The sequence below is a fragment of the Miscanthus floridulus genome, chromosome 15 (genome assembly GCF_019320115.1).
Source record: "Miscanthus floridulus cultivar M001 chromosome 15, ASM1932011v1, whole genome shotgun sequence".
Taxonomy (NCBI): Eukaryota; Viridiplantae; Streptophyta; class Magnoliopsida; order Poales; family Poaceae; genus Miscanthus; species Miscanthus floridulus.
Window position 1 is genome coordinate 7,658,220 of NC_089594.1, and position 26,506 is coordinate 7,684,725.

Genomic DNA, 26,506 nt, shown 5'->3' on the forward strand with positions numbered 1-26,506 from the left:
CCGGAGCTAATCCACACAAGGCGGGGCAGCCATACTAGAACTCGCAAAGCACGAACTAGTGGATCCCAGAGGAATCTCTTCACAAGTCCAGGAAGAACAAGGGTTTGAGTAAGCACTCGGCAGCTCGGCTGCAATATCACTGGAATTATCAAATTATCAAAAAAGCCCTTTTCTAGTAGCCTAGAGGTGGTATTTATACTATGAGAAGTCTCTAAGATAGATGTGAACTGAAGAAGCCATGTTGGGAGGTGGAAGATCAACGCACGAGGTGGTCTTCAGTTTCCGTGTGTCTTCTGGGCTTCTGGGCAGTCTTTAATGTTTTGGTCATAACTCCTTCCTGGAAAATCCAAATGACGAACCGTTGGATGCGTGGGAAAGCTAAATTCATCATCTTCCCAACCATGTATGCTATGCACCATAAATTATTGTAGAATGGTACAGTTTTGCACGGGATCTTTAGCTTCATGCAGACTGTTGAGCTTCGGAGCAGTCTTCACTAAAACTGGTTGGACGCCACGCTGGACACTCCAAACAGGTCGGACATGACAGCATTGGAAACTAGGCTTCAAGATCTTTCCAACAAGTGCTCATTCACCTTCATAGCTTTTTGGAGACAAAAGATATGACTGCTTCTTCTGGATGGTTCTGTCATGCTGGATTGACTCAAACGTAGCTCTTCTTTCTGATCCATCCTTGATGTATCCTTGTCTTCCTCCTCGGAGAACCTGAGTAATAACAACATGCACGACTGAGGTAGCTCAAAATTATCATTAATGTTTAATTGAAATTCACAAAGTAGCGTGTGCACCTCTTGTTGTATCTTTTTGGCGCGGCTACGGGTGATGGGTCCAGTAAGGACTTGGAGTGGTGTATCAGCTGGTGAGGTGGTCGGAGAGGTTGCCGAGGTCGGTGAAGTGGTAGGAGAGGTCGCCGAGGTGGTCGGAGAGATCACCGAGGTGGTCGAAGAGGTCGCCGAGGTCGGTGAAGTGGTCGGAGAGGTCGCCGAGGTGGTCGGAGAGGTCGCCGAGGTCCCCGACGCTGACGTGGTCACATCACCGAGGAGCGTTGCCAAATGCCTCCGCTCCCCACTTCCCCCTTCATAATCGCTCCCACAACTCCTCTTGTTTATCACTGCGTGTGGGGAATAGAAAAACCCACTCCCCACGCTCCGCTTCCGCTCCACCTCTGCTGCCCTCCTCTTGCCGCCTCCCCCGCTGTCCCCAGCCCTCCTCCTGCCACGATCTTCCGCAAGCTGAGCCGCCCTTCTTCCCCTCGTCCACCACCTTTCTTTCCTGCACTCGCCAAGATCCATCCCGTCCTCGCCGCGTTCACCAAGATCTGTGGTGCCCCTTTCCATCGTCTGCGCCTCCTCGTTGTGCGAGCGCTACCAAGTGTCGGGGTCATGATACCCCGAGTATTTCAAGACACCGATAAGTTAGCCACTCGGGCAGCCCCGCCAACAAGAACCTAACCGCCACGGCCAAACAAAGCCACATGGGCCCTGGGACACACACCAGAGTAAGTGGTCCACCACGACCTCTCCCCTCTCCTGCCACTGCACGTGATGCAGCCGCGCACGACCTGTCCTCCGTCTCGATCCCTGGGAGGGACAAAAAGGGGTCGGGTGCCATCAATTACACCTGACCTGACAAGGACATGCACGCTCCTCTCACTCGGCCAGGACTGAGGGGACAGTCATCTCGGGGCAGACACCATCCCTGTGCGCCTCTGCGTAGACAAGACAACACCGCGGGGTGGTACAATGACGACTGGTACAACACCGCACCGTCCAAATCCACCCCGAGAAGACGGGCATACGGCCCCACCCACTATGGGATGGGGCGCTCGACCCCGGCCTTGACTTTCATGACTGGCCAGGCCACCAGAAGCCTCGACCTCACAATCTGGGGTCCAGGCCATTGGCATCACGACCTGTAAAGGCGATCGATGACCCAGGAACGGCTACCTGCTCCCGCACTATCGCCACGACGCCACCAGAAGAACAGAAGACGATGACGAAGGCCACGGCAAGATCACGTCGCACAGGACAGTTGGCGAACCACCTCCGTTCCAGCAGTGCCGCTGCGGCCGGCACCGTAGCATCACGCCACGCCATGCCGCGATGTGCGAACAAGATCACGACGACGACCATACCAGAACGTGCCATGATGCTAGGACAAGACAGGGTTGCTTGTAGGCCAAGTTTACTTATTTCTCCCTCCCTCAGGCTCACAACCACTCGGTCGGGAGAACCCCTCTCTCCACATGTAACCTAGCCCCCGCACTCTATATAAGGGGAGCCAGGCCACCATTCCAATGGGACAAAACCTAAGAACACCATTTGGGCTCTCGTTCACCTCACTCCAACCTCTTTCCCTTAGCTTACACACCCCATTGTAAGAACTTCAGAGCATTCAACCGAGGAACACGAACTCGAATCATCTCTGAGACTGGACGTAGAGCTCCGGCCTGAACCAGTATAACTTTTCGTGTCTTTGAGTGCTACCATCGTTTTTCTAGAGCAGCGCGACACACGTATAAATTTACTAGTCGGTTGACAAAACACCAACACAAAGTCACACAAAAACATAGAGTAAGTGTATAAATGCAGTAAGAAGATGAGCAAGAGGGCCTAAATTCTGCATAATGATTTATCCCATAATATCACAGAGCAAATCACCAGTACACCTTGGAACTTTGCCAAGAATGTTATGCTTTCGGTCACCAAGCATATCTGATAGTACCAGTAGTCTTTATCTTTTGATCACTACTAGTCAATCTTCATGGTATATATATTGATTCATTAAATTAAATCAATCCGAATAAAGCTTCAGCCAGGTTCGCGCAATGTGGAGCGAGCGAAGAAAGTCAAGCTTTTGCTTGGTCTCGAATATAGCATCAAAGGGAAACACAAAAGGCATTATCTTTGGTGCCTTCTTAGAAAGATGCACGGTCCTTCAAATATTTGCTCATTCTCGGAGAAGAAACACATTTGTAAGATAGATATATGGTCCTTCGAATACTTGTTGATTGTCGGAGAAGAAACACATATGTAAAAAGTAATAAGATGTTTGTTTTGAGGAACCGCCACATTATGATGAGGTGGTGCATCATGAGTTTATACTAATTTGGTGAAATGACTCCATTTCTCATGTTTGTACTATTTTTTAGCTTACGAGGGAGTTGGTGATGGACCAACTAATTCTATACCACAGACCAAACAAAAACGTAAGGAGTGAGAATATGATAGAACTAGTTCATTCCTTTTCAAATAACTGAGACCTAGCTAGTGCGATTGAATAAAATAAGTGTTTCTCGTTCTTTTCCAAATGTCCGAGGACTAAGGAAGCCTCTACGTGAGAGGAATGTTGAAGCATAAGTGAATTGTCGGTTGTTCACTATCAACTTAAACTTTTAAGTTGAACTGATCGATAGATGCAACTCAATAACCATAGATATTCGTAGCTGTGAGTGTGTATATGCATCTAGTGGTGGTGTGCGCGTGTGATTATGTGTGTGTGGGGGGGTGGGGGGTGGGGGGGGGGGGGGGGGGGGGGGGGGGTAAAAAAACATAAGGTTGTCATAAAGTTATGATACACTCTAAAGTTCTAACAGCATGTTTGGATCACCTAGTACTAGTTGTTAATCCACTACTTATTAGAACTAATTGTTAGATGACCAAAGTTTAGTCCTATACTGTTTGGATACATTGACTAGTAGCTGGTAGTATTCCTAGACAAAGACTCTTATGCTCCTGGGTGAGGAGAGAGAAAAGGGGGGAGATAGCGTAGGGGGAGGGCAGTGATGCCATTTCTCAATCCAGGTGGCTCCTTTTAGTCCTATTAGCTAGATATAGCCAACTAATGGACTACTAGTTGTTAATTGAGGTGTGTGGACTAAAAATTAGTTCACTCATTAGTTGGATGGCCTAGTACTAATTTTTAGGTGACTAACAATTAGTCCTGGCATGAAAGAGGCTCTTAAGTCCAGCAGGTATGTTACCGTACGTTTTTGTTGCTCTACATATAGATGGGTCCATCCATTCTGGAGACCAGAAAACAGCTTCGTTCCCGAGGTAGCCGTCCTCTTCTCCCACAAAGCTGACAAGCTGATCGATGGCTGCCACTTCTTCCTTTGGCGACGACGCTGACCTCATGGTTGTCGACGACCTGTACTTGATAGCAGTTTGCCAAGGAATAAACCAAGCAGACGCCACCGGGCTCATGGCGATATCGGACGAGGAGTACGCCGCGGAACTCCAGCTCCAAGAGGTGATTGTTTCCTCCGCCATGGCGGTGATTGTTAATTCTGGCATGGCAGCGACTGCTGCACAATCATCGCTCATGCCGCAGCTTGATAGCGCCGTCGTCGTGCACACTGCCAACAATGACACGGCAGCTGCTGAGACGCCCGTGCTTGCCGTAGCTGAGTCCTCCTCCTCCTCCTCCTCCTCGCCTCCGCCACCTCTTGCAGTTGCAGCCCCTGCCACCGGGGAAGACGACGCAACTGCGGTGGCAACTTGCAAGATCTGCCTGGACTACGTGCCACCGTCGCACGTGCACCACGCAAGTCGCGGCTGCGCACACGCCTTCTGCACAGCCTGCCTCTCCGGCTACATCAGCGCAAAGACCCAAGGCGGCCGCATCTCCGACGTCAAGTGTCCGGGGGACGGGGAGGACTGCTGCAACGTCCTTGACCCCGAACTCTGCCAAGGCATCATATCCGGCGAGGCTTTCGAGGCCTGGTGCGCCGCACTGTGCATGTCCATGGTGGAGGGGGCCGGCAACTTTTGCTACTGCCCCTTCAACGACTGCTCGGAGATCTTGGTGGACGATCGCGGCGGCGACGTGCCGGGGTCGGAGTGCCCGGCGTGCAGGAGGCTGTTTTGTGCACGGTGCCGCGTGCCATGGCACGCTGGCATTAGCTGTGCCGAGTATGGGCAATTAGCACCTGGGGACAAGGGGAAGGAGGACTTAGTGGTGCTGGAGATGGCCAAGGGGGAGAAGTGGAAGAGGTGCCCCCAATGCAAGTTCTTGGTCGACAAACGCGACGGCTGTGTGCACATAACTTGCAGGTGAAACTAAATCTACTCCCTTTGTTGCGAATTTAAGACCTAAGATGTTTTAGTTTTTAGTTCTGTCGTTCTAAATCAAACTTTTAGGTTTATAGAAAAATATAGTATTATCTACAGTAATACACATAAATAGCAATTAGGACATATTCCTTGGTAGATTTAATTAAACTAATTTGATGTCGTAGATGTTGATACATTTAATTTTTCGATAAACTTGATCAAAGTTAAAAATGTTTGATTTAGGTACTTTAGATTGGATGGTGTAACTTCGAGCAGTTAATTTGCTTTCTTGTACATACATCAAGTTGATAGAAAATTGTTTTCAAGGCAACATGACTTCTTGAATTCATTATGTAGGTGTGGCTTCCACTTCTGCTATGCATGTGGCGAGCCGTGGGGGCAGTCTCATCAGTGCAATGCGGCGTGAAAGGTGATTTTGCGCATAATCCGGCAGTGGAAAGCGAATGAAGTTCCACAATCCATGCAGTCAAACTATTTTTAGTTATATATTGGCACATGCAGCCAAACTATTTCTCGTCATATATGGCACTACCGCAGAAGTAAAAACTAATAAGTGTACTTCAATAACACATGTAGTCAAACTATTTTTGATTTTATGAGCTATGTATGTCATTGTGGCGGTACTACATAAATCTCTATCACAATTGTTTAACTAAATTATGATAGAGATTTTTATAGTAGTGCTATAAAGACATACATAGCTGATAAAAGCAAAAATAGTTTGACTGCATGTATCATAGGCCTACACATAAAAGCAATTATGTGTAGGCCTATGATACATGCAGTCAAACTATTTTTGCATTTATGAACTTTGTATATCTTTATTGCACTACTATAGAAGTGAAATAAATTGTCTTCGTTGCAGTATTACAAAAATCCGTATCGGATACAATCAAAGGCTGCTAAAACGGTTCTTGAATCTTAATATCACAAGCGGCTCAAAAGCCGGTTCTCACAGTACAGTACAATAAAATGCAATTCCAACCTAGAACCACATTACTACAGGTTTTTGGATCTTAGTATGACAAGCGGCTCAAAAACCTCTTCTCATAGTAGTACAATGAAAAGCAATTCCAACCTAGAACCACCACTGCTACTACAGGTTTTTGAATCTTAGTGTCACAAGTGGCTCAAAAACCTCTTCTCATAGTAGTACAATGAAAAGCAATTCCAACCTAGAACCACTATTACTATTTTCAGCTGTCTCTACAAATGACCTAATCTTTAGAGGCGGCTCTAGATGCAGCCGCCTCTGAAAATCGATTTGTAGAAGCGGCTGGATTTAGGGCCGTCTCTCAAAATAAGTGCAGCATAGTAAAATTTGAATTTTGTAAATGGCCTCAGATGGAGAAATGGCAAAAACTAAATTTATAGATCTCGAAGAGTTATACAATTTTATAGTTGGCAACTTTTTCATTTGAAATCATTTATCTAAGGAAAATTATGTTTGAATTTTTCACATTTGAAATTCAATTTTTTCAAATGATCTCGGATGGAGAAATGACCAGAACCAAAGTTGTAGATCTCGACGATATCTACAACTTTGTAGTTTAAAACTTTTTTATCTAGATTCGTATAGCATCCCAAATACTCATTTTAAAATCCGGAAAAGAGAATACGAGGAGAATGAATATGGCTTATGGACATGACTGTCATTTGAGTGGGGTGATTGGAGAAGTTACACGCGAGGCCATAGGTTGGCGGTTCGAATCGTAGCTAGCACGCAGCGTGTGCTTTTTTCGCATGGCTTTTTTTACTATTTTTGGCCAGATTTATGATTTTTTGGATGATTTTTGAGAAACGATTTGTAGAGGTGGCTATTGTTGCCGGCCGCCTCAAGACATCCTATTTCTAGGGCCGGCTGGGCAGCCGCCTCTACAAATCGATGATTTCTAGTAACGGAAGAATAGAGACGGCTGGCCCAACCACCTCAACAAATGCGGCCTATAGTAGTGCGTCTACCCCTTGGCCCGACTCAGCCGCCTGCAGCCATTCCCGCTGCCTACCCGCAACCTCAGCCCTGCTCGGGCCCGTCCTGCTCACCCTGCCGCCTAGCTGCGCCAGCCCGCCCTACTCATGCCGCCTCTACACCCTGCTCGCGCCGCCACCTAGCCACGCCGGCCTGCCCTGCTCGCATCGAGGTGAGCGTGAGAGAGAGATAGACAGAGCGAGACGGCCTCTCGGTGGGACGAGCACGTTTGGCCAATTTGAGAGAGCAAGCACATCCCGAATCTTGCTTGAATATTTCCTCTCAGGAACCGCTCCATTCTACTCGTTTCGCAACCAAACATCCATGAAAGCGGGATGGATCGGTTCCATCCCGGTCCGCTCCTCAACCCAACGCATCATAAGTCAATCGACTAAGTCAAGCTCTGATGCTTACTGAAGAAGGCAGCGTGGAAGGACAAACGAGCACACCCTTTAAATCATGGCCCGGTGACAGATAATGTCATCAGCTTTCGTAACATCGTCTTTTCTTACAACGGGTGACTTCCTAGGCTTTAATAAATAGTTGTGATGCACGAATTTTAATTTGGAGAAGAAAATATACAAGAAACAGTAAGTACACACAAGTTCTATTGCATGTGTTAATTAATATGCTAAACACTCCATGTGAGAATCGAAATATTTATGTGTTAACATTCGTTTTAATTTAGAAGTCAGCTGATGATCATGGTAGCCCTGCAAATGAAAAATATCAATTACATGTACATGACCCCCTGGTTAGTCTTGCACGCTGCCATCAACCTACAAGCAAAGCAACTGGCCGGCCGTTACACGTCGCAAGCGCACTATCTCAGCCACTAATTTGGCCAGGTTCCCGCAGTGTGAAGCCGTGGAAGCGCACTCTCTTTTGCCTTTTGTTTCGAAGAAAGCATCCATATGGAAAGACAAAAGAGGCATTATTATCCTCAGTTTCTTTTCAGAAAGATACATACATCGTCCTTCCAATATTCGTTGCTTGCCAGAGAAGAAATTAAATGCATTTGTAAGAAGCTAAGCAATCTGTAATTGTACATCTATCTGTATGAATATCCAAGTGGGCACTAGCTATATATGAGAAGATTATCCTGTGTCAAACGGAAAATCTACATTTCATTAGGCCCTTTGAGAAAATTCTTGTAGATATATGTTAATCAAGAGAAATAAGAAAAATCTAATTAAGTGGACCCGGTTAGAATGTGGCTTGGATTAAAAGAGGAGTTTATATCAAGAACAACAACAAAAAAAAACAACTCAAATTAAAAAAATCAAAGAAATTTATCAATTGGATTGTATAGGACACGAATTATTCCGGGTCACAAAATAGATATATATCTCTATAGATTCCAAAGAAAAGTTATTTGAAGCTAAGGCATATATATATATATATATATATATATATATATATATATATATATATATATATATATATATAAACTAACCAAGTCACCCAGACTCCAACTAAAACTTTACTCAAATAAACCTATACATAGCTATCTTGGAGCCTGTTTGGTAGCGCTCCTACCGCTCCACGTGAGAAGCCGAGGAGTGTTGCCAAATGCCTCCGCTCCCCACTTCCCCCTTCGTAATCGCTCCCACAACTCCTCTTGTTTTGCATTGCGTGTGGGGAACAGAAAAAACCTGCTCCCCACGCTCTGCTTCCGCTCCGCCTCCCCTGCCCTCCTCTCGCCGCCTCCCCCGCTGTCCCCAGCCCTCCTCCTGCCACGCTCTTCCACAAGCTAAGCCGCCCTTCTTCCCCTCGTCCGCCGCCTTTCTTTCCTGCACTCGCCAAGATCCATCCCGTCGTCGCCGCGTTCACCAAGATCTGTGGTGCTCCTCCTCCATGGTCATGGTGGTGCCCCTTTCCATCGTCTGTGCCTCCTCCTCGTGCTCGCTCGCTTTCCTCTTCCTTCGCTGCTGCTGGAGCTGGTGTTGTCGTGCGAGCGCTACCAAGTGTCGGGGTCATGATACCCCGGGTATTTCATGACACCGATAAATTAGCCACTCAGGCAGCCCAGCCAAGAAGAACCTAACCACCACGGCCAAACAAAGCCATCAAGTACACTTGCCCTGACAAGGATATGCACGCTCCCCTCACTCCACTAGGACTGAAGGGACAGTCATCTCGGGGCAGACGCTCCCTGCGCGTCTCTGCGCAGACAAGACAACACCGTGGGGCGGTGACGATCGGTACAACACCACATCGTCCAAATCCAGCCTGACAAGATGGGCATACGGCTCCACCCACTATGGGATGGGGCGCATGACCCCAGCCTTGACTTTCAAGACCGGCTAGGCCACCAGAAGCCTCGACCCCACAATCCAGGGTCGAGGCCATCGGCATCATGAACTGCAAAGGCGACCGACGACCTAGGAGTTGCTACGTGCTCTTGCACTGTCGCCACGACGCCACCAGAAGAATAGAAGACGATGACGAAACACCGACAGTTGGCGCGCAAGGTAGGAGGACAATCGCACACTCTCCTTGTTGAAAAGGAAGCGATGGCTCATCACACCTATGACGGACTCACCCATGGAACGGCCGTCGGTGGCCGCATCCGCTTGTGGAACCCCAAGTTTGCCAACGTCGACGGGCCAACGCCTACATTCGCCTTCGGCCCCGGACATGTTCTTCATTCTAGAGACTTGGACTCCGTATCCTATGGTGAACACGCTCTCAAAAATTCCCCCCTACGGCCGCATCCCAGAGTTTACCCACATAGGGGGGCCAGTACCCTCCTTCGCCTTTGGTTATAGCCAGGCATTCCGCCCCGGGAACCTAGACTCCATGGCCTACGATGGACATGCTCTTGGAACAGCCCCCTGTGGCCGCATCCCAGAGTTTACCCGCATAGGGGGGCCAGTACCCTCTTTCACCTTTGTCATAGCCAGGCATTCCACCCTAGGAACCTAGGACCCATGGCCTACAACGAACTCACCCTCGGAATGGCCCTTAGCGGTCACTTCCATCTGGGGGACCACGAGTTCGCATACACTACGGGAATCAGGAGATTTGCCGAGTGCCCCTGGCACTCAGCAAAGCCTAAAAAACACTCGGCAAAGGACACTCGGTGAATTTTTATCGGCAAACAGACTTTGCCAAGTGTTTTTTGTCGGACACTCGACAAAGACTTCGCCGAGTGCCCAAAATACACTCGGCAAACATTTTTTCAAAAAATAAAAAAAAACGCCACCACAAACATTTTTTCGAAAAATAAAAAAAAGTCACCACCGCCCGGTCTCCGCCGGCCGCCGTCGGTCTCCTCGGCGGCGCCCTTCCCCTGCGTCTCGCCTCCGCTCCCTGGCTTCATGGCCGCCGCCACGAGCCACCACCGGCCACCACCACCACGCCACCGCCGCCCACCACCACCACGCCACCACCCGCCACGTTGGGGAAGAGAGGGAGAGGAAGGCGCGGCCGCCGGATCCGGGGAAGAGAGGGAGAGGAGGGGGCGGTCGGGCCGGATCTGCCGCCGGGGAAGAGGGAGGAGGGAGAGGAGGGGGAGGGGCGCCGGCGGTGGGAAGAGAGGGAGAGGAGGGGGCGGCCGCGCCGGATCCGCCACCGGGGAAGAGAGAGGAGGGGGCGGCCACGCCGGATCCGCCGCTGGGGAAGAGAGAAGACGGAGAGGAGGGGGAGGGGCGCCGGCGGTGGGAAGAGAGGGAGAGGAGGGGGCGGCCGCACCGGATCCGCCACTGGGGAAGAGAGAGGAGGGAGAGGAGGGGGAGGGGCGTCGGCGGTGGGAAGAGAGGGAGAGGAGGGGGCGCCCGCGCCGGGGCCAGATCCGGCCTCCCCGTGCGCCACTGTCGCTGGATTCGGCCGCGCCGGGGCCGGATCTAGTGGAGGCGGTGGAGGAGGGAGGGAGGTGCGCCAGCGAGGGAGGAGGGGAGGGCGGACCGCGCCAGTGAGGGAGGAGGGGAGGGCGGGCCACGCCGGCGAGGGAGGAGGGGAGGGCAGGCTGCGTCGGCACCAGAGGGGAGGAGGGGAGGGCGGGGCCGCGCCGGCGCCGGAGAGGGAGGAGGGGAGGGGCGGCACGTGCGCGTGCGTGGGGAGGGGGCGGCGCGTGCCCGTGTGCGGAGAAGGGGAGGGGGCGTGCGGACACGGCGCGGGGAGAAGGGGACGCGGCGCGGGGAGAAGGTGGCGTGCGGACGCGGTGCTGGGGTTAAAAAAGATTTCTTTCATTTGCCGAGTGTCCTAGATCTGGGCACTCGGCAAAGATTTTTTTCATTTTTTTCTTCTCTTTCTTTCCTAGAAAAAAATATTTTTATACTTTGTCGAGTGTCCTAGACCTGGGCACTCAGCAAAGATTTTTTTTTCATTTTTTTTCTACTCTTTCTTTCCCAAAAAAAATATTTTTTCCTTTGCCGAGTGTAAAAAAAAAACACTCGGCAAACCCCATCTTTGCCGAGTGTTTTTTTACACTCGGCAAATCACCTCTTTACCGAGTGTTTTTTTTTCTGAGTGTTTTTATGGCAGCACTTGGCAAAGAACTTGTTTGCCAAGTGCTCGAAAGAATACACTCGGCAAACATAAAAACACTCGGCAAATTTGACGTTTCCGGTAGGGATACATCGATGGGCCAATGCCCGCCTCCAACCGTTACCTCGGTCAGACCTTCCATCTCGGAAGCCTGGATCCCGTGGCAAGATCACGCCTCGAGCGGCGAGACATGGCCGCCCAGGGCGCACACGGGAAATGGAACCATTCACCGCCGCGCGAGCACGTCACGAACAACAACGCAGCCATCCGGCACCCCACCCCACGGGACCAAGCTCAGAGTGAAGGCCAAACCTCTCGAGCGGGTTTAGCCGCGTCCGATATTTTCACAAGTCGCGCCAGCTCCCCCATAGAAGCGCACGCCTCCAAGGGCACAGGCCCCCTAGACAGGCACCTTGCCACACCGGGCAGATCGTGCCACGTCAAGTTCAGAGCCCGCACCCGCAGCTTTAGGTCCCGCAAGCTCACCATCACGGACAGCAACAAGTGGAGAAGCCACGACCATGACGTCGCCGTAGGGCGAGATCTCGAGCACAAAGGCACTCGAGCCGTCGGGGTCGAGGCCGCTCCCAGGCCAAACAAGAAGTACTCCCTGGGCTCACGAGCCTGCCGAGGGCATCAAGGTGGCGAGGGTCGATCTGAGAAATGCCTGAAAGATGACCCGAGCCGACTGCGACCCCTTCGAACGATAGAGAAGCGCCCTCAATGGCCTGTAGCTCGAGAACCACGACAACCCCACCAAGAATGTACGCCCGAGGGCTCATCGCGACCCGAGCGGCGACAGCAGGATCTACAACGGCTTCCTGAACGCCAATCAGTTACGTCAACTCTATCCCTAGCTTCTTTGCCTAAGCACGTTCATATACACGTGTAGACTCACTTATAGTTTACAAAACTTTGGGTCAACGTGTAGAATAAAACTAAAAAACATGGAACACATATAGTTTCTTAGGCTTCATCTGCTTCCCGAGCGACCCGTGTCCCGACTCGCGCCAGCAGCCGGCGACGGTTCACTCACGGGGGCTACACATATAGGCACATGTACATACACTTCAAAGCATACCGCCGTCCAGGAGACCTTTTTTCACAACTACTCCACGCTACGAACTGGCAACCCGTCCCCCAAGTTGTCGATCGCACCAAGAGGTCGCACTAGACTAAGTCCCGCAGACCAGCTCCAGGGGAAGGTCAAGCACCCATGCACGAATACAAAGGGGAAGTGCACGCTGTGTCACCACAAGCAGAGAGGGGCGGGAAAAAGCAAAACTCCTTTCCATTCGTTTTCTTTTCGCATCATTACGGGTCGACTTCCAGCCTCAAGACGCTTCGACCGTGCCGCCAGGTCACGCAAGTACTTAGCCCCGCAGGCTAGCCCCCAGGCAAAGTCATGCACCCATGCGCGCAAGGCTAGAGGGAACGGAGTGCGCTCCTAACTCGAACGAAAGAAACAAGGTAAACGGCAAAACAGGCGGACAAACTGTGAAGGCCGGCCAGGTCTGCCGGTGACGGGGACAGGGGAGACACCTTCCCTGACTGGAAAGGGTGCCTTATGATATTCGGTGGACCGATGGATAGCGAGTCCAGACGCTAGCAGAAGCTAACAACCAGAGAGGTCAATGCGGCTACTTATCGGGGCGAAGCCATCCTAGCCTTCTTGAAATGGTCGGAAACCGCGATCACCTTTGATAGGACAGATCATCCCATTCACATTCCCTAGCCGGGGCGCTTCCCCCTTGTCGTTAATCCACTCATATAATTCTTCCCCACATCTAAGGCTCTCAGTGCAACCGTCAGAACACGTCGTAAAGCATGTGTCATACACAACGTTCCAACGACACGCTCACTTCCCGAGTGACCCGTCTCGACCTGCGGCAGCTAGTTAACATGGCTCACCGCGGGGGCTACTCCACGATACGCCATGCGCCAGCACGCACCAATGGGCCGCATAGAGCCAAACCCTAAGGACCAGCTCCCAGGCAAGGTCAAGCACCCGGGCGTGAGAATGAAGGGGAGGAGAACGTTGCCTCGGCCTAAACAAAAAAGGTCAAGGAAAAACATAACGCTACCCAATTTTCTTATCGACACCATGGTCACGCCAGCGAGTCGCACTAATGCCAAGCCTCGCGGGTTGATCCTCGGGCGAGGTCGCGCATCGGCGGCGTTCTAAGCGACCAAACAATTAGCAGTCGTGATAGATTAATGGTAGAAAGGATAAATCGAACGTCCAAAATGAAATTTCTTTATAGGCCCTAGATACAACGTAATGCCTTTGGCTAGCACCGCGGAGGATTTCCTCCACATTCATGACCACCACGACGGCCGCTGCAGCGACGGTGAAGTCACCAACCAGCTCCTCCCACCTGGCATGGTCCAAGAAGCCAGGCTACGGATGGCGGAGGTCCTGGCCGGAACGCAGCTGCGCGGCGGCAATGGCAACACTGGCCCCCCGGCCTGCCAGATCCTCCAGATCACCGCCCACTCGCGATCCTCCATCAAGAGGACCTCCTGCACTACGTGAAAAACGCTTTCCAGGGGTGGCTGCAGATCGTTTGTAGAGGCGGCTCAGCCAGTCGCCCCTACCATATCGTCTCTATAAATCATGTATTTGTAGGGACGGTTCCAGACCGCCCTTATAAATCGATTTGTAGGGGCGGCTGGTGTTATTAGCCGCCCCTATAAATCGATTTATAGGGGCGGTTGGTACTGTAGCCACCCCTAAAAATCAATTTATAGGGACGGTTGGTACTGTAGTTACCCCTACAAATCGATTTGTAAGTGCAGCTACAGTACCAACCGCCCCTACAGTATATTTTTCCGCTAAAAAATTCAAATTTATAATTCAAATTATATATATATATATAATTCAAATCTGACCAGAACATATATAATTCAAATCAGGCATACTGACAATCTATAAGTGCCGTCACAACTTGTTATATAATTCAAAGCTTTCAGTTTGGTGTACAAGGGTCGCGTGACCATTCAGTAAGAAGCTGATGCAATGCAACATCTGGCTCACCTGGATCTGCTCGTGGAGATGCTTGATGCAGGTAGCTGCCTCGTGGAGCACTGATGTCGTATCGGTCTGCACACGCGGGTAGATTTTATTCAGGTTTCAGAGACACGAACGCTCTTCAGATTGGCGCATGCTATGCATGCAGATCACAAATAGGAATACACACACAGCATGGGCAGCAAAGGTCGACGAACTGCTGGAGCTTTACCTTGCCATACGGGGAGACGAGCTGCTGAAGCGCCGTGATTTTTTCCCCCAGCTTCTGGCTCCTCTTACATGGTGCCTGCACAAAGTATATAATAACAAAAAAAAAGGAAAAAAAAAAACATTCAGAATACAGAACGTTCAGGTGATGCTTCTGGCTCCTCTTACGTAGTTTTCTTGCCAATTTTGCAAGAGAAGTTTAAAAAACTAAAGCAAGAATAGTTTCAATGGTGCTTCTGAACTTATATGTGAGTACATAAACAACTACAACAAGAGATAGTTGCATAATATAGAGAACAGGTTCTTAACATGACTTTTTCTTTATTATGTGGCATAATCTTTCACATTTAAACATCACTTGCATTGGTGAGCTCTAAAGAAGCATGTTCTGGTCAGACAGCATATCAATTGGATTGATATCATGAAATCGAGGCAAAAAACACACCTCCTCCTGAGCAGCTTTTCTAATGTTCTCTTTCGCTTGTAAGTTAGCATTCCTCAGGCTAGCACGTAGCCTGCAATCACAATCAAAATTGTTGTAAAAAGAAGCAGGCTAAAAGAAGGATAACGAAAGAAAAAATTCCAAGACTATCTTACTTCTTGTATTGTTCATCCCATGACTCTAAGGTTGCTTGTCCAGACTGCACTTCATCAAAAGTGGGTAGCTGCTGAGCTAGAAGATCAAGCCGGAACTGCAGTGACTTGAGCAAAATCAGCAACAGCTTGTGTGACTTCGTCCATCCTAATATCTGAATGGATCAAAATCGGCAGACTTATCATGCTGGCATGCAGGAGACACAACTGACAACTTGTAACATAAAAAGAAGAGAATCTAGCTTTGATGCATGAATAAATGAGCCAGTCCAGAAAAACTAAGTTCCTTAGAGAAAATATCCTCACAAAACAGGAGGGCTGTTCCTTTAAGGCGTGCATGAATGAATGGGCATGACGTGTGGAGTGCATTTCAGATTAGTGCAGAAATCCATGTATATTCCTTCCAAAGTAATGTCATTATAATCCAACTACACGGCATGTAGCACCATCCCAAGCCCCATTATAAGCTAATGAGCAAAGACATTTCAGAATGAATGGCAACTCACAACAACAATATGACATCATCCGGAATATAACAGAGGTTCAGAATAACATATGGGATCCCTAAAGTACAAGTAGGGCCTAGGGCAATCCGGTTTGCCTTCATCAAACAAACAGGGGCAACATCATTGTTCGTGCATGGGAAATGTAATGAAACACAATAGTAAAACACGGATGAACTAAAAGAGATAGCTAGCATTCACATGAACATGACAACACAGGTAGCATCCACATGACTTAGTAGCAAGCAGATTATTACTGACCACACAACCACAGCACCAAGAAAGTCAAATTACAGGCTGGCTCACTGCTTATCTTATTAAGCGTCATGCAATCAAAGCAGCCCTACTGCATAGCTTGCTGAGACAGGCTGACCAATATTATTGATGCTAACCAAATATTATGCTAATTGCAACAAAAAAAAGTTCATGTTAAATTTGAAGTTCTCAAGAGGAAAATCTGAACTATAATAGTATTCTACGTAACACCTGTTCCCCAAAAAAACATTGGAAGTGGGAAAAAATGAAGCAACCTCGAAAATTCGAGCAGAGTAAAATCGGCCGAACACACCGAATTGGGCTACCTACCGACACATGCCATAACAAAGTTTACTAGTTTAGTGATGGGATTTGCTGCCGCTTGCCGGAAATGGAGAAAGGATAAAGATTCTTCGCTTTGATTTGATTTTGGAAAAAAGGGAGGTACTCCAGTCTTGATTTAGGAACAATTTCAGAAAGAAATCAAAACGGGGAAATAGTTAGCGTAAACCTCGGTACACTAACCAACTCTCAGATCGTTGTCTCGCACACCTTCATCGGAGACGGAGAGAGAGATTCCAGTGGCCAAAACCTGGTCTGCCACAAATCGCGAGCAGTATCTGGCCAAAACCTGAAGAGCAGTCCAGAGCTCGAGCAGCATGGACCTCCCCTCAGAGCCACCGAATTCACGCTGCAACTCCGGTGACCACGCAACACGAGACAGAGGACAGGACAGATCTGAATGAACCGAGCAGCAATTGCTTAGCCGTGGGCATCCATGGCAGAAACCTCAAAACCCTCGAATCAGCTGTCGGAATCAACAACAACCCACCCGCAAAAGCTACCATACTTGACATGCATGCCTAACCAGGGCTGCTTGCTTAGCTAGGCTGTACGTAGCTGCGTGCCCAGCGAAACGAGAGGAGAAGAATTGCGGCCGCGGGGCCATGGCACAGAGCATGCAATACAACGCCGAAGCGGAAGGGATCGGCTTGTGCTTTTACCTTTGGGGAGGGACGCCGGCTCTCCCTGTCGCAGAACCGATCAATTTATAAGAGTACAAGTACAATGGCAGCCCGCAAGCGGTTGCACTGTCATACTTAAACCTGGTAATCCGTCGAGTACCACGACGGGTCTCGATAAACAATTTACAACAACCAAGATCTTACATGATTCAACATACATGCCACATATTACATAAAGTTCACCGATACATTTCATCATCAAAGTACGAATAAAAGTTATTACAAATCGAGTTTGATAGAAAAAGCGGAAACAATTAAGTTCGAAAATAAAGTTTTCAACATAGTTTGATACAGTGCCAAGTAGGATCATGGTCCACAAAAGCAAAGATGGGGATTAATAAAGAAGCCTGCCCAAGGCTTACTCTTCATCCACCGCGGGATAGAAGCAACTCTTGCAATAACCATGATACACAGTGCCATCTGCAACAATGGGAAAATAAAACCCTGAGTACGAGAAGGTACTCAGCTAGACTTACCCGTCATAAACCAGAAATAAAATGACTCCAAGGATTATGCAAGGCTGTATAAGTGGACGTAACTTGACAACATTTTGCATAAAGGCAATTGACTCATTGTATAATTACGATTCCTTTATTGAGTTAATTATAACTATCCATTTCTAGATTAGCAACTATCCTGTGTCAAACATGTGGTATATCAATTTAAAAACATACAATAGTAACCATAGCAGGTATTGTAATTCCATATTCATCCGAACCATCATGTTCCATAACACAGTTACTACGATGTTGGGACTAGCCAAGTTTCTCACTATTCGGGAGAGACGGCGATTCGAATCGATTTCAACCAGCTGGGAATTTATTCCTAACACAAACCGAGGTCTACCAGCCACGATAGCCTTAGGTCACCTTTGGTACAACTCAGGTACACATTTCGTGGGTCCGTACCACGCCGCACAATCTAGAACACCAGATTCCAGGACGTTCAGGCCTAGCCTGCCCTTAGGCTCAGTCTGATCGTTCCCTGGAAGGAGCGCACAACAGAACGGTTCCCGACCTGAGTTGAATTACTCGGCTTCGCGGTCGGAACGAGTTATCCGGCTAGCTAAGTGAGAGGCATGCGTTCAATCTTGTCAGAAGCGTCAACAACGGTACGGTCCTTAATCGACATAGACGGGGATAGATCCACACCCAAGACCTCCATGTCTTGTTGCTTCTCTATCGACTTCCCGTCCGGTCTCGATTTTCTTTTACCCCATGGTTCTGTTCCACGATAGCAAATATAGCCAACCGTGCTCCGGTATCCACCTATATCTCACAGGTGACAGGACATCACCCGACTTCTACCGGTCTAAGCATGGCTAAGCATATATTCGATCCTGGACCTATACCGGTTAAAGGTGTAATATCTGGACAAGGAATTTATATGCATCAAGTGGTTCCATTCAACTCTTATAACCTAATGCATCAATCATAAGTACTTAAGTAAACATTTGTAAAATACTGGGAGACTTAGAATGCTCCGGGGCTTGCCTTTCAGAAAAGAAGTAGGGCGGTGGTCAGGACACTCCGGAAGCTCTTCAGGATTCTGCTCCACGCCTTCGGGAGCTGCGGCTTGCGGATTCTCCTGCTGGTCCCCTTCCTCTGCTTCTTCGAATTCCAGTAACGTTATCTTTTCCTCCGATCCTAGATGCATGAACATGGCATAAGTATTACAAATGCATATATGTTAACAAGTGCATCATGTTTATTGAGTAGGTGCATATCTCTTCTCGATTATTTAATTAACTACTTCCACAATGCATCGACTATACCACAAAACAGCAGCTACTTGTTTCACTCATAACTGGAGTTCTACTAATCCAAATACAGTGATCTTGGACTTTCTGGAAAGCTTATCAAATTATCTACAACTTTGTTATTAAGCATTTTTACAGCAAACATCATCCCTATCATGCAACTTATCCAACTACAGAATCTGTCCGGAAACTAATCTAATTCGTATTACAATGTAACAATACTTCTACTTCATGTAATCATTCAAAGTTTGACAACACTAAGTCTACCAACAGTTTAAGCATACCAAATACATTCAAGACAATATAATGGTGAAGCCCAAACTATTTATTTAAATGCCTTTATTATTTTATTTAGATATCTAGGTTAAATAATAAACATATATCAAATGTTCATCACAAATTCTTAAAAATTTACAATGCCTTACTAATACTATCAAAGGACTACTGTAAAAGTTTCATATCATTTTGCCAAGTAAAACATCCTATACAAAAATTACAAGGCAGCAAGGCTTGAAATAGCATAAATGGAAAACCCTATTGAAAAGTGTCAAGCAACAGATTTCCTATTTTTCTTAGCATCCATATGGTACTAGGATTACCTCCAACAAATTTCATGAATTTTGGATTCATAAATAATTTATAAAAATTCATACAAGGATTTACTATTTATAAAAGAAAAATCTATAACTATAAATCTACACATGCACTCATCTTCAAATTTTTACCAGAGCTCATATATGCTAAGACTAGCTTACCACAACAATTTCATAATTTTTGGAGCACAGGAACTCTAGATATAAAATAAACAAATTTGAATGTATTCAAAAGCACATTTCAAATCTCTATTTAAATCTCCAAAAATTTCTACTGTAAATGTCAAGAACATATTTTTCCTAAATACTACACTTCCTAAGGAGCACTACCAAATTTATTTCACAATTTTTGAAGCTACCAAACTAGAGATCTAAAAATTACAAAAACAGCACCAGATCTGGATTTAAATGAACTAGCTTTTAAGTTGGAGTCGCTGACAAGCGGGACCCACTGGTCAGTTGACCCCACCGGTCAGCGAGACAAAACAGAGCACGACGACGCTACTCGACGCTGCGCGGCCAAAGCTCACCGACGGCGAGGTTGCCGGCGGTGACATCATCACCCAGTAACCTACTCGACCTAGCGCATCTATCGCACCACTTGGCCGACCCTATCGTCAACGCCAGTGACGACGGCGGCGGCCATGGTGGATCGGCAAGGCGGGACAACGGCGGTACGCTAGTGGAGGCCACGGCAAAGCAATAAAGGCGCGGACGAGCTTCCACGGGCTCAGGCGGACCTATCGCACAAGGTTGCACGTCCGATGGTGGAGGGAGGTGCCCCAGCCACGGTGACGGGCGCGGCGGTGATGCTCCGGCGAGCTTGCGCACGGCGCTGTCGCTTACCAGGTGCTATCAGCGGGCACGGGAGGAGGCAGTGGGTTGCTAGGGAGCTGGTGGTGCTGCTGCGGTGACGAATGGGTGGCTCAGCGCTAGCTTGCGCTGGCTATGGCGACGGCGGCGCTGCGGGAGCTCAGCGGCTGCGCGCAAGGACGAAGGAGGAGCCGAGGAAATGAAAAATGGAGCGTGGGAGGGGTCGGGAGGGCGCTGGCGGTGTTAAAGCCGCGCTCTGGCTCGCCACTGCCGCGCTGGGCAGAACGCCGGCAACGCGCGGCTAGTTCCCACGCCACGCGGCGCGCGACGACTGATGCCGGTCGGCCACTGAAGCCAGCGTTTCAAATTTGATTCAGTTCGTCAGACAACACGATGGCCTCCTGATAGCGTGTTTTCACGTCGATCAAACTCCTAATCCGTGGAGTATTAGCTCACACCGTCTAAACCAAAATTGTAGCTCAATGTACCAGCTACAACTATTGTTCAAAGACCTCGTGCTCATTCGCAATAGGAACGGAGTAAAATCATCCCAAATATCGGCTATCAGTCAGTCAAGGTTCATGACTTAGCAAGAATTTGCTAAGTGTTGCAAATGTTGATTTTTCTGATTTTTGTGATCCAATTTCACACATGTTAGGAGTTGAATCAGTTAATGACCTAAAAATAAAAGTTGTTCCTTATAGCAAATACTACAACTTTGCTTTAGTGATCTCCTCCATACAAGGTCTCTAACATCTAGTTCAAACTTGGTCAAACAAGCTACATTCAAAAGATGGTACATACTTAAACTATGACATAATGACCTAATTAGCCCTAGCCATAAATACCAAAGTTGTTCATGATGATATTCTAAACATGTTTAAGCTATTTGTAAGGTCACACAATCATCTACATGTTTACACTCATGATCATATGCACATACACATGGAAACATGAAATAATAAGAATGTTGCATATGTTTCAATCAAATGTTTCAAGTGTCAAAGCTTATATATGAATGCTTTATGATCATGCTCATGCTATGCAAGTCAAGTTATGCAAGGCTAACACCCGAGGTGTTACAGCCCCTCCCCCTTATAAAAATCTCACCCCGAGATTTGCAAGACCTACCATTCTTGGAAAAAGGCGGGATAAACTTCTCGTAGATAATCTTCTCTTTCCCACGTAGCATCTTGTTCACTATGATTGTTCCACACCACCTTATAGAACTTAATAATCTTACTCCTTGTCACTCTCTCCATCTCCTCTAATACTTGAATTGGCTTTTCTTCATAGGTCAAATCCGATTGAAGTTGCACGTTGGTGGGTGCAATAGCTTCTTCAGGTATTCGAAGACATTTCTTTAACTGAGAAACATGGAACACATCAAAATATTGCACTCATCTCTGGTGGAAGTTGTAACTTATACCCAATATTTCCTTTTCGTTCCAAAATTTTGTATGGCCCTACATATCTTGGTGAAAGCTTCTTTTTTATCCCAAATCTTTTCACACCTTTCATGGGTGATACTCTCAAGTATACATAGTCACCCACTTCAAAAGTCAGTGGTCTTCTTCTTCTGTCGGCATAACTCTTCTGTCTTGATTGAGCTGCCTTCATATGTTGTTGGATGATACGTACTTGCTCTTCGGCTTCATTGACAAAATCAATACCAAAGTATCTTCTTTCACCGGGCTCAATCCAGTTCAATGGAGTTCTACATTTTCTGTCATACAAGGCTTCAAATGGAGCCATCTTGATACTCGCTTGATAGCTGTTGTTATAGGAGAACTCAGCTAAAGGTAACCATTTCTCCCATGAACCTTTTGAAGATATAACACAAGCTCTAAGTAAATTTTCTAGGATTTGGTTCACTCGCTCTGTCTGTCCTGAAGTTTGCGGATGATAAGCTAAACTTCTGATTAGCTTGGTTCCCAAAGCCTGGTGTAAGTGCTCCCAGAAACGAGCTATGAACTGTGGTCCTCGATCTGAGATTATAGTCCTGGGTACTCCATGCAGTCTCACAATTTGGGAAACATATATCTCAGCGTATTTTCCAACTATATACCGTGTGTTCACGGGTATAAAGTGTGCTGACTTGGTGAGATGATCAACAATAACCCATATTGAATCGTGACCTTGTGGCGTCATTGGAAGGCCTATGATAAAGTCCATGCTGATTTCCTCCCATTTCCATCCTCGAATAGGCAATGGCTGAAGTAATTCAGCAGTTTTCATATGGACAGCTTTTACTCTACTGCAGTTATCACACCTAGCAACATAGGTTGTGATCTCTTTCTTCATCTTAGTCCACCAAAAACAGGTTTTTAAATCTTGATACATCTTACTACTACCCGGATGGATAGACAATTTGGATGAGTGAGCTTCATCTAAAATTTGATTCCTTAGCTCACGGTCTTTTGGTACCACAAGTCGGTCCTCAAACCATAATACATCTCTTTCATCCAATTTAAAATGTTTGGTTTCTTGCTCTTACATTTTTCTCTTGATGTGACTTATTCCTACACCGGTCTGTTGTAGCTCTATGATTTTGCTCTCAAGTGAACAACTGATCGTGATATTGTGTAGTACAGCAGGATGTAACAAGTTGAATCCATCTTCCAACAAATGCTTCCATAGTGTTGCAATGGGACTTTTGACTAAGTGCATCGGCTATTACATTTGCTTTACCCGGATGGTAATGCACTTCTAAATTGTAGTCCTTAATCAATTCCAACCATCTTCGTTGTCTCATGTTCAGTTCTGGCTAGGTAAAGATATACTTGAGACTTTTGTGGTCAGTATAGATATGATATACATTGCCCAACAAGTAATGTCTCCATATCTTTAATGCGTGAACAACTGCTGCTAGTTCTAAATCATGTGTAGGGTAGTTAACTTCATGTTTTCTCAATTGCCGAGAAGCATATGCAATAACTCTTCCTTCTTGCATAAGCACACATCCCAAACCTATTCCCGATGCATCACAAAATACATCAAAAGGCTTTTCAATGTCTGGTTGTGCTAGCACAGGTGCTGTAGTCAACAAGGTTCTGAGGGTGTGAAAAGCTGTTTCACATTCTGGTGTCCAATTGTACTTCTCATCTTTCTGAAGTAGTCTGGTCATAGGCTTAGCTATCTTTGAGAAATCTAGAATAAAACGACGATAATATCCTGCTAACCCTAGAAAACTTCAAACTTCATGAACCAAAGTTGGGGCTTTTCAATCCATGACCTCTTGTACTTTTGATGGGTCTACAGAGATTCCATCTCTTGATAAAATGTGACCTAAGAAAGGTACTTTGCTCAACCAAAATTCACACTTGCTAAATTTTGCATATAGCTTATGCTCCCTCAATCTGGATAGGACAATCCTCAGATGCTCTTCATGATCTGACTCATTTTTTGAATAAATCAATATATCATCGATAAACACGACCACGGACTTGTCAAGTTCAGGCATGAATACCGAGTTCATCAGGTACATGAAGTAGGCTGGAGCATTTGTTAGTCCGAAAGACATAACCAAATACTCGTATAAGCCATACCTAGTAGAGAAAGCAGTTTTAGGTATATCCTCCAGTCTAATCTTTATCTGATGGTAGCCTGATCTCAAGTCAATTTTGGAGAATACCTTTGCCTTCGCTAGCTGATCAAACAAGATGTCGATGTGGGGCAATGGATATTTGTTCTTGATGGTCACAGCATTGAGTGGTCTATAATCTACACATATTCTCAGTGACTTGTCCTTCTTTTTCACAAACAAAGCTGGACATCCCCATGGAGATGAGCTAGGTTGGATAAGACCCTTGTCCAATAGATCTTGCAATTGAACCTTAAGTTCCGCTAACTCGTTGGGTGGCATTCTATAGGGCCTTCTGGATATGGGTGCCATACCCGGCACTAACTCAATCTTAAATTCCACGTCCCTATCAGGTGGTAAGCCTGGTAATTCTTCTGGAAATACATCCAAAAACTCACAAACCACTGGGATATCACAAAGTGTGGTGGTTTGGATAGCACAAGCTAAATGTTGGAGTTCGAAATTGTGGGAGAGTGGTACTAGAAAAGCATTCCCTCTTGTGGGTTCTCTCAACATAATAGTGCGGGTTCTAGTGTCAATAAGAACACCATGATCCTTCATCCAATTCATGCCTAAGATTACACTTATCGATAACCCGAGCAATATTATCAAATCCGTGGTGTACTCCCTCCCTTGTATAGAGATGAGTACATTTTTTACTATCTTTTTGGTAGTAACAGTACCCCCTGCTGAACTTATGTTATAACCCCCTTTACTTACTTCAATTATTTCTTGATCTTGTCTAGATGCAAATGCTTGACTCATAAATGAATGAGAAGCTCCCGAATCAAATAAAACAATAGCGGGATGCTTGTTGACGAGAAACATACCAACCGTGACAACTTCTCCAGCGGGCACTTCTTCAACAGCTGTAAAATGCACGTGTCCCTAACGTGCCCTGGCATTCGCCTGCCTCTGATTGTTCTGATTTGGGTTGCCATTCTTCTTGGGGTGGGGGCATTCCTTGGACCAATGACCCAATTGGTTGCAGTTGAAACATGGTTGATTACTTCTGAATCCGGTGGAGCTGTCCTGACTGCCATTTCCTTTTGGTAAGGCAATAGTGAATGCCTTATGGAATGGTTTTTGTGGCCTATTATTCGGAGCTTTAGGTGGTGGAGGCCTAAACTTGGGTGCAGGTGGATGGAATTGTGGCCTAGCTGTGATAGGCACTTTTGACTAGAAAGATTCGGAGGCACCGGCCTCATATGCCCTCTTGCGACCCTTGGCAACTGCATGCATGTTGTTGTGGTTTTCTTGGGTCAAGGCATCACTAATAAACTCATTGTACGTGGCACACCTAGAATTGGCCATGGTCTTCATCAGTTTGGTACCCAGACCTCGCTTGAAACTCTCTATCTTTTTCTCCTCAATATCCACAAAACTTGGAGCATATCTGGACAGGTTGTTGAATGCGTGCATATATTCTGTGAGTGTCTTTGTTCCCTGAGTGAGCCTCATAAATTTGGCCGCTTTCATGCCCATCAGGCCCGGGGGAATATGATGTCCCCTAAAAGCCAGCTTGAACTATTCCTAGGTCACTCGCGCATTAGCAGGCAAAGACGATAGGAAAGATCCCTGCTGGTCCTTGCAATTGATGAGAGGCATACTCAGCTTTCAGATGCTCTGTGACCCTTAGCAGACGAAATTTCTGCTCAATGGTATTTAGCCACTCGTCAGCCTGCAGTGGTTCCTCAGCCACCTTGAAGATTGGAGGCTTCGTATCCAGAAACTCTTTGAATGTACTGTGCTGATTTGGCTCGGCCCCTGGTTGATGTGGGTGGCCACGAGCAGTGTTTTGCGCGATGAGGCGCAAAGCTTCCTCCATTGTCCTTTGGCTCCCCAGGAACTAGGTAAAGAACTCCTAAGCAGACGGCGGCGGTGGGGGTGGCAAGTCATCATGGTTGCCATCCTGGCTGCCACCAGCTCCAGCACGAGTGCGCGTTATCTGCGAAGTTGCAACAATAAGCGATTATTGGTTGATGCCAAGAGATTGCAGATGAACCATAATCATGCCAAACTGAAATTACTAGAAAATTTTCTCAAATTCGCAACAACAACAGAGGCATAACAATTCATTCTCACAACATGACATTACCAATTTGACCACTTATCGCGCTCATAATGCATGCAAATTTAAATCGTGATTACCCACATAGGACTGGAATCGCATTGATGTTCAACCAAATGTGCGATAGTCGTGCGATTAACGATATTACATGATAGTCGGATTACTAATGCCAAATTCGAGCTACAGGTCCATTACATGAATAAAGGTGATACATTAGACCTTCCACTAAGTACTAAGCGATCTAATCCTCATCATGATCACTATCGAGGTCAGACGTAGGATCATCTCCTTCCTTAGGCTCCACTTCTTCTTCTTTCTCGTCCTCTTCTAGATCCATCTCTATGGCTCTAGGCGAAACATAAGGGTGAAGTTGATTATTCAGCAGATGAACCTCTTCATGTAGGTTATCGTTGTATTCTTCCGCATTGGCCAGCTGCTGCTCCAGCTCAAACTGTCGAGCTCTCAGAACATCTTCTCTGGACCAGGCTGCATTCCTCTGGTGAATTAACCGGGCCAT

General features: G+C 47.1%; 2 protein-coding genes across 2 annotated transcripts; one reads left to right on the forward strand and one right to left on the reverse strand.

The window, feature by feature from the left end:
* The first annotated feature begins 4,037 nt into the window (after nucleotides 1–4,037).
* Nucleotides 4,038–5,948, forward strand: LOC136508975 (E3 ubiquitin-protein ligase RSL1-like). The gene is made up of 2 exons (XM_066503755.1): nucleotides 4,038–5,074; nucleotides 5,432–5,948. Exons 1-2 carry the CDS (start codon nucleotides 4,116–4,118, stop codon nucleotides 5,499–5,501), a joined length of 1,029 nt encoding a protein of 342 aa, XP_066359852.1. The 5' UTR covers nucleotides 4,038–4,115; the 3' UTR covers nucleotides 5,502–5,948.
* Nucleotides 5,949–14,490: 8,542 nt separating this feature from the next.
* On the reverse strand, nucleotides 14,491–26,506 carry LOC136506937 (transcription factor bHLH114-like). The gene is made up of 6 exons (XM_066501818.1): nucleotides 26,265–26,506; nucleotides 17,150–17,174; nucleotides 15,391–15,542; nucleotides 15,239–15,308; nucleotides 14,798–14,872; nucleotides 14,491–14,658 (listed from the first exon to the last, which is right to left on the reverse strand). The coding sequence occupies exons 1-6, from the start codon at nucleotides 26,504–26,506 to the stop codon at nucleotides 14,497–14,499; spliced, it is 726 nt and encodes a 241-aa protein (XP_066357915.1). The 3' UTR covers nucleotides 14,491–14,496.

Bases quoted from the DNA above. Each gene is read 5' to 3' on its own strand.
- LOC136508975 (XM_066503755.1), top strand. From the start codon at position 4,116: ATGGCTGCCACTTCTTCCTTTGGCGACGACGCTGACCTCATGGTTGTC. The intron at 5,075-5,431 runs GTGAAACTAAAT...TTCATTATGTAG, and splicing joins TGTGTGCACATAACTTGCAG to GTGTGGCTTCCACTTCTGCT.
- LOC136506937 (XM_066501818.1), bottom strand. From the start codon at position 26,506: ATGGCCCGGTTAATTCACCAGAGGAATGCAGCCTGGTCCAGAGAAGAT. The intron at 15,543-17,149 runs GTAAAAGCACAA...TGATCCATTCAG, and splicing joins GCCGGCGTCCCTCCCCAAAG to ATATTAGGATGGACGAAGTC. The intron at 14,659-14,797 runs GTAAAGCTCCAG...CCGCGTGTGCAG, and splicing joins TCGTCTCCCCGTATGGCAAG to ACCGATACGACATCAGTGCT.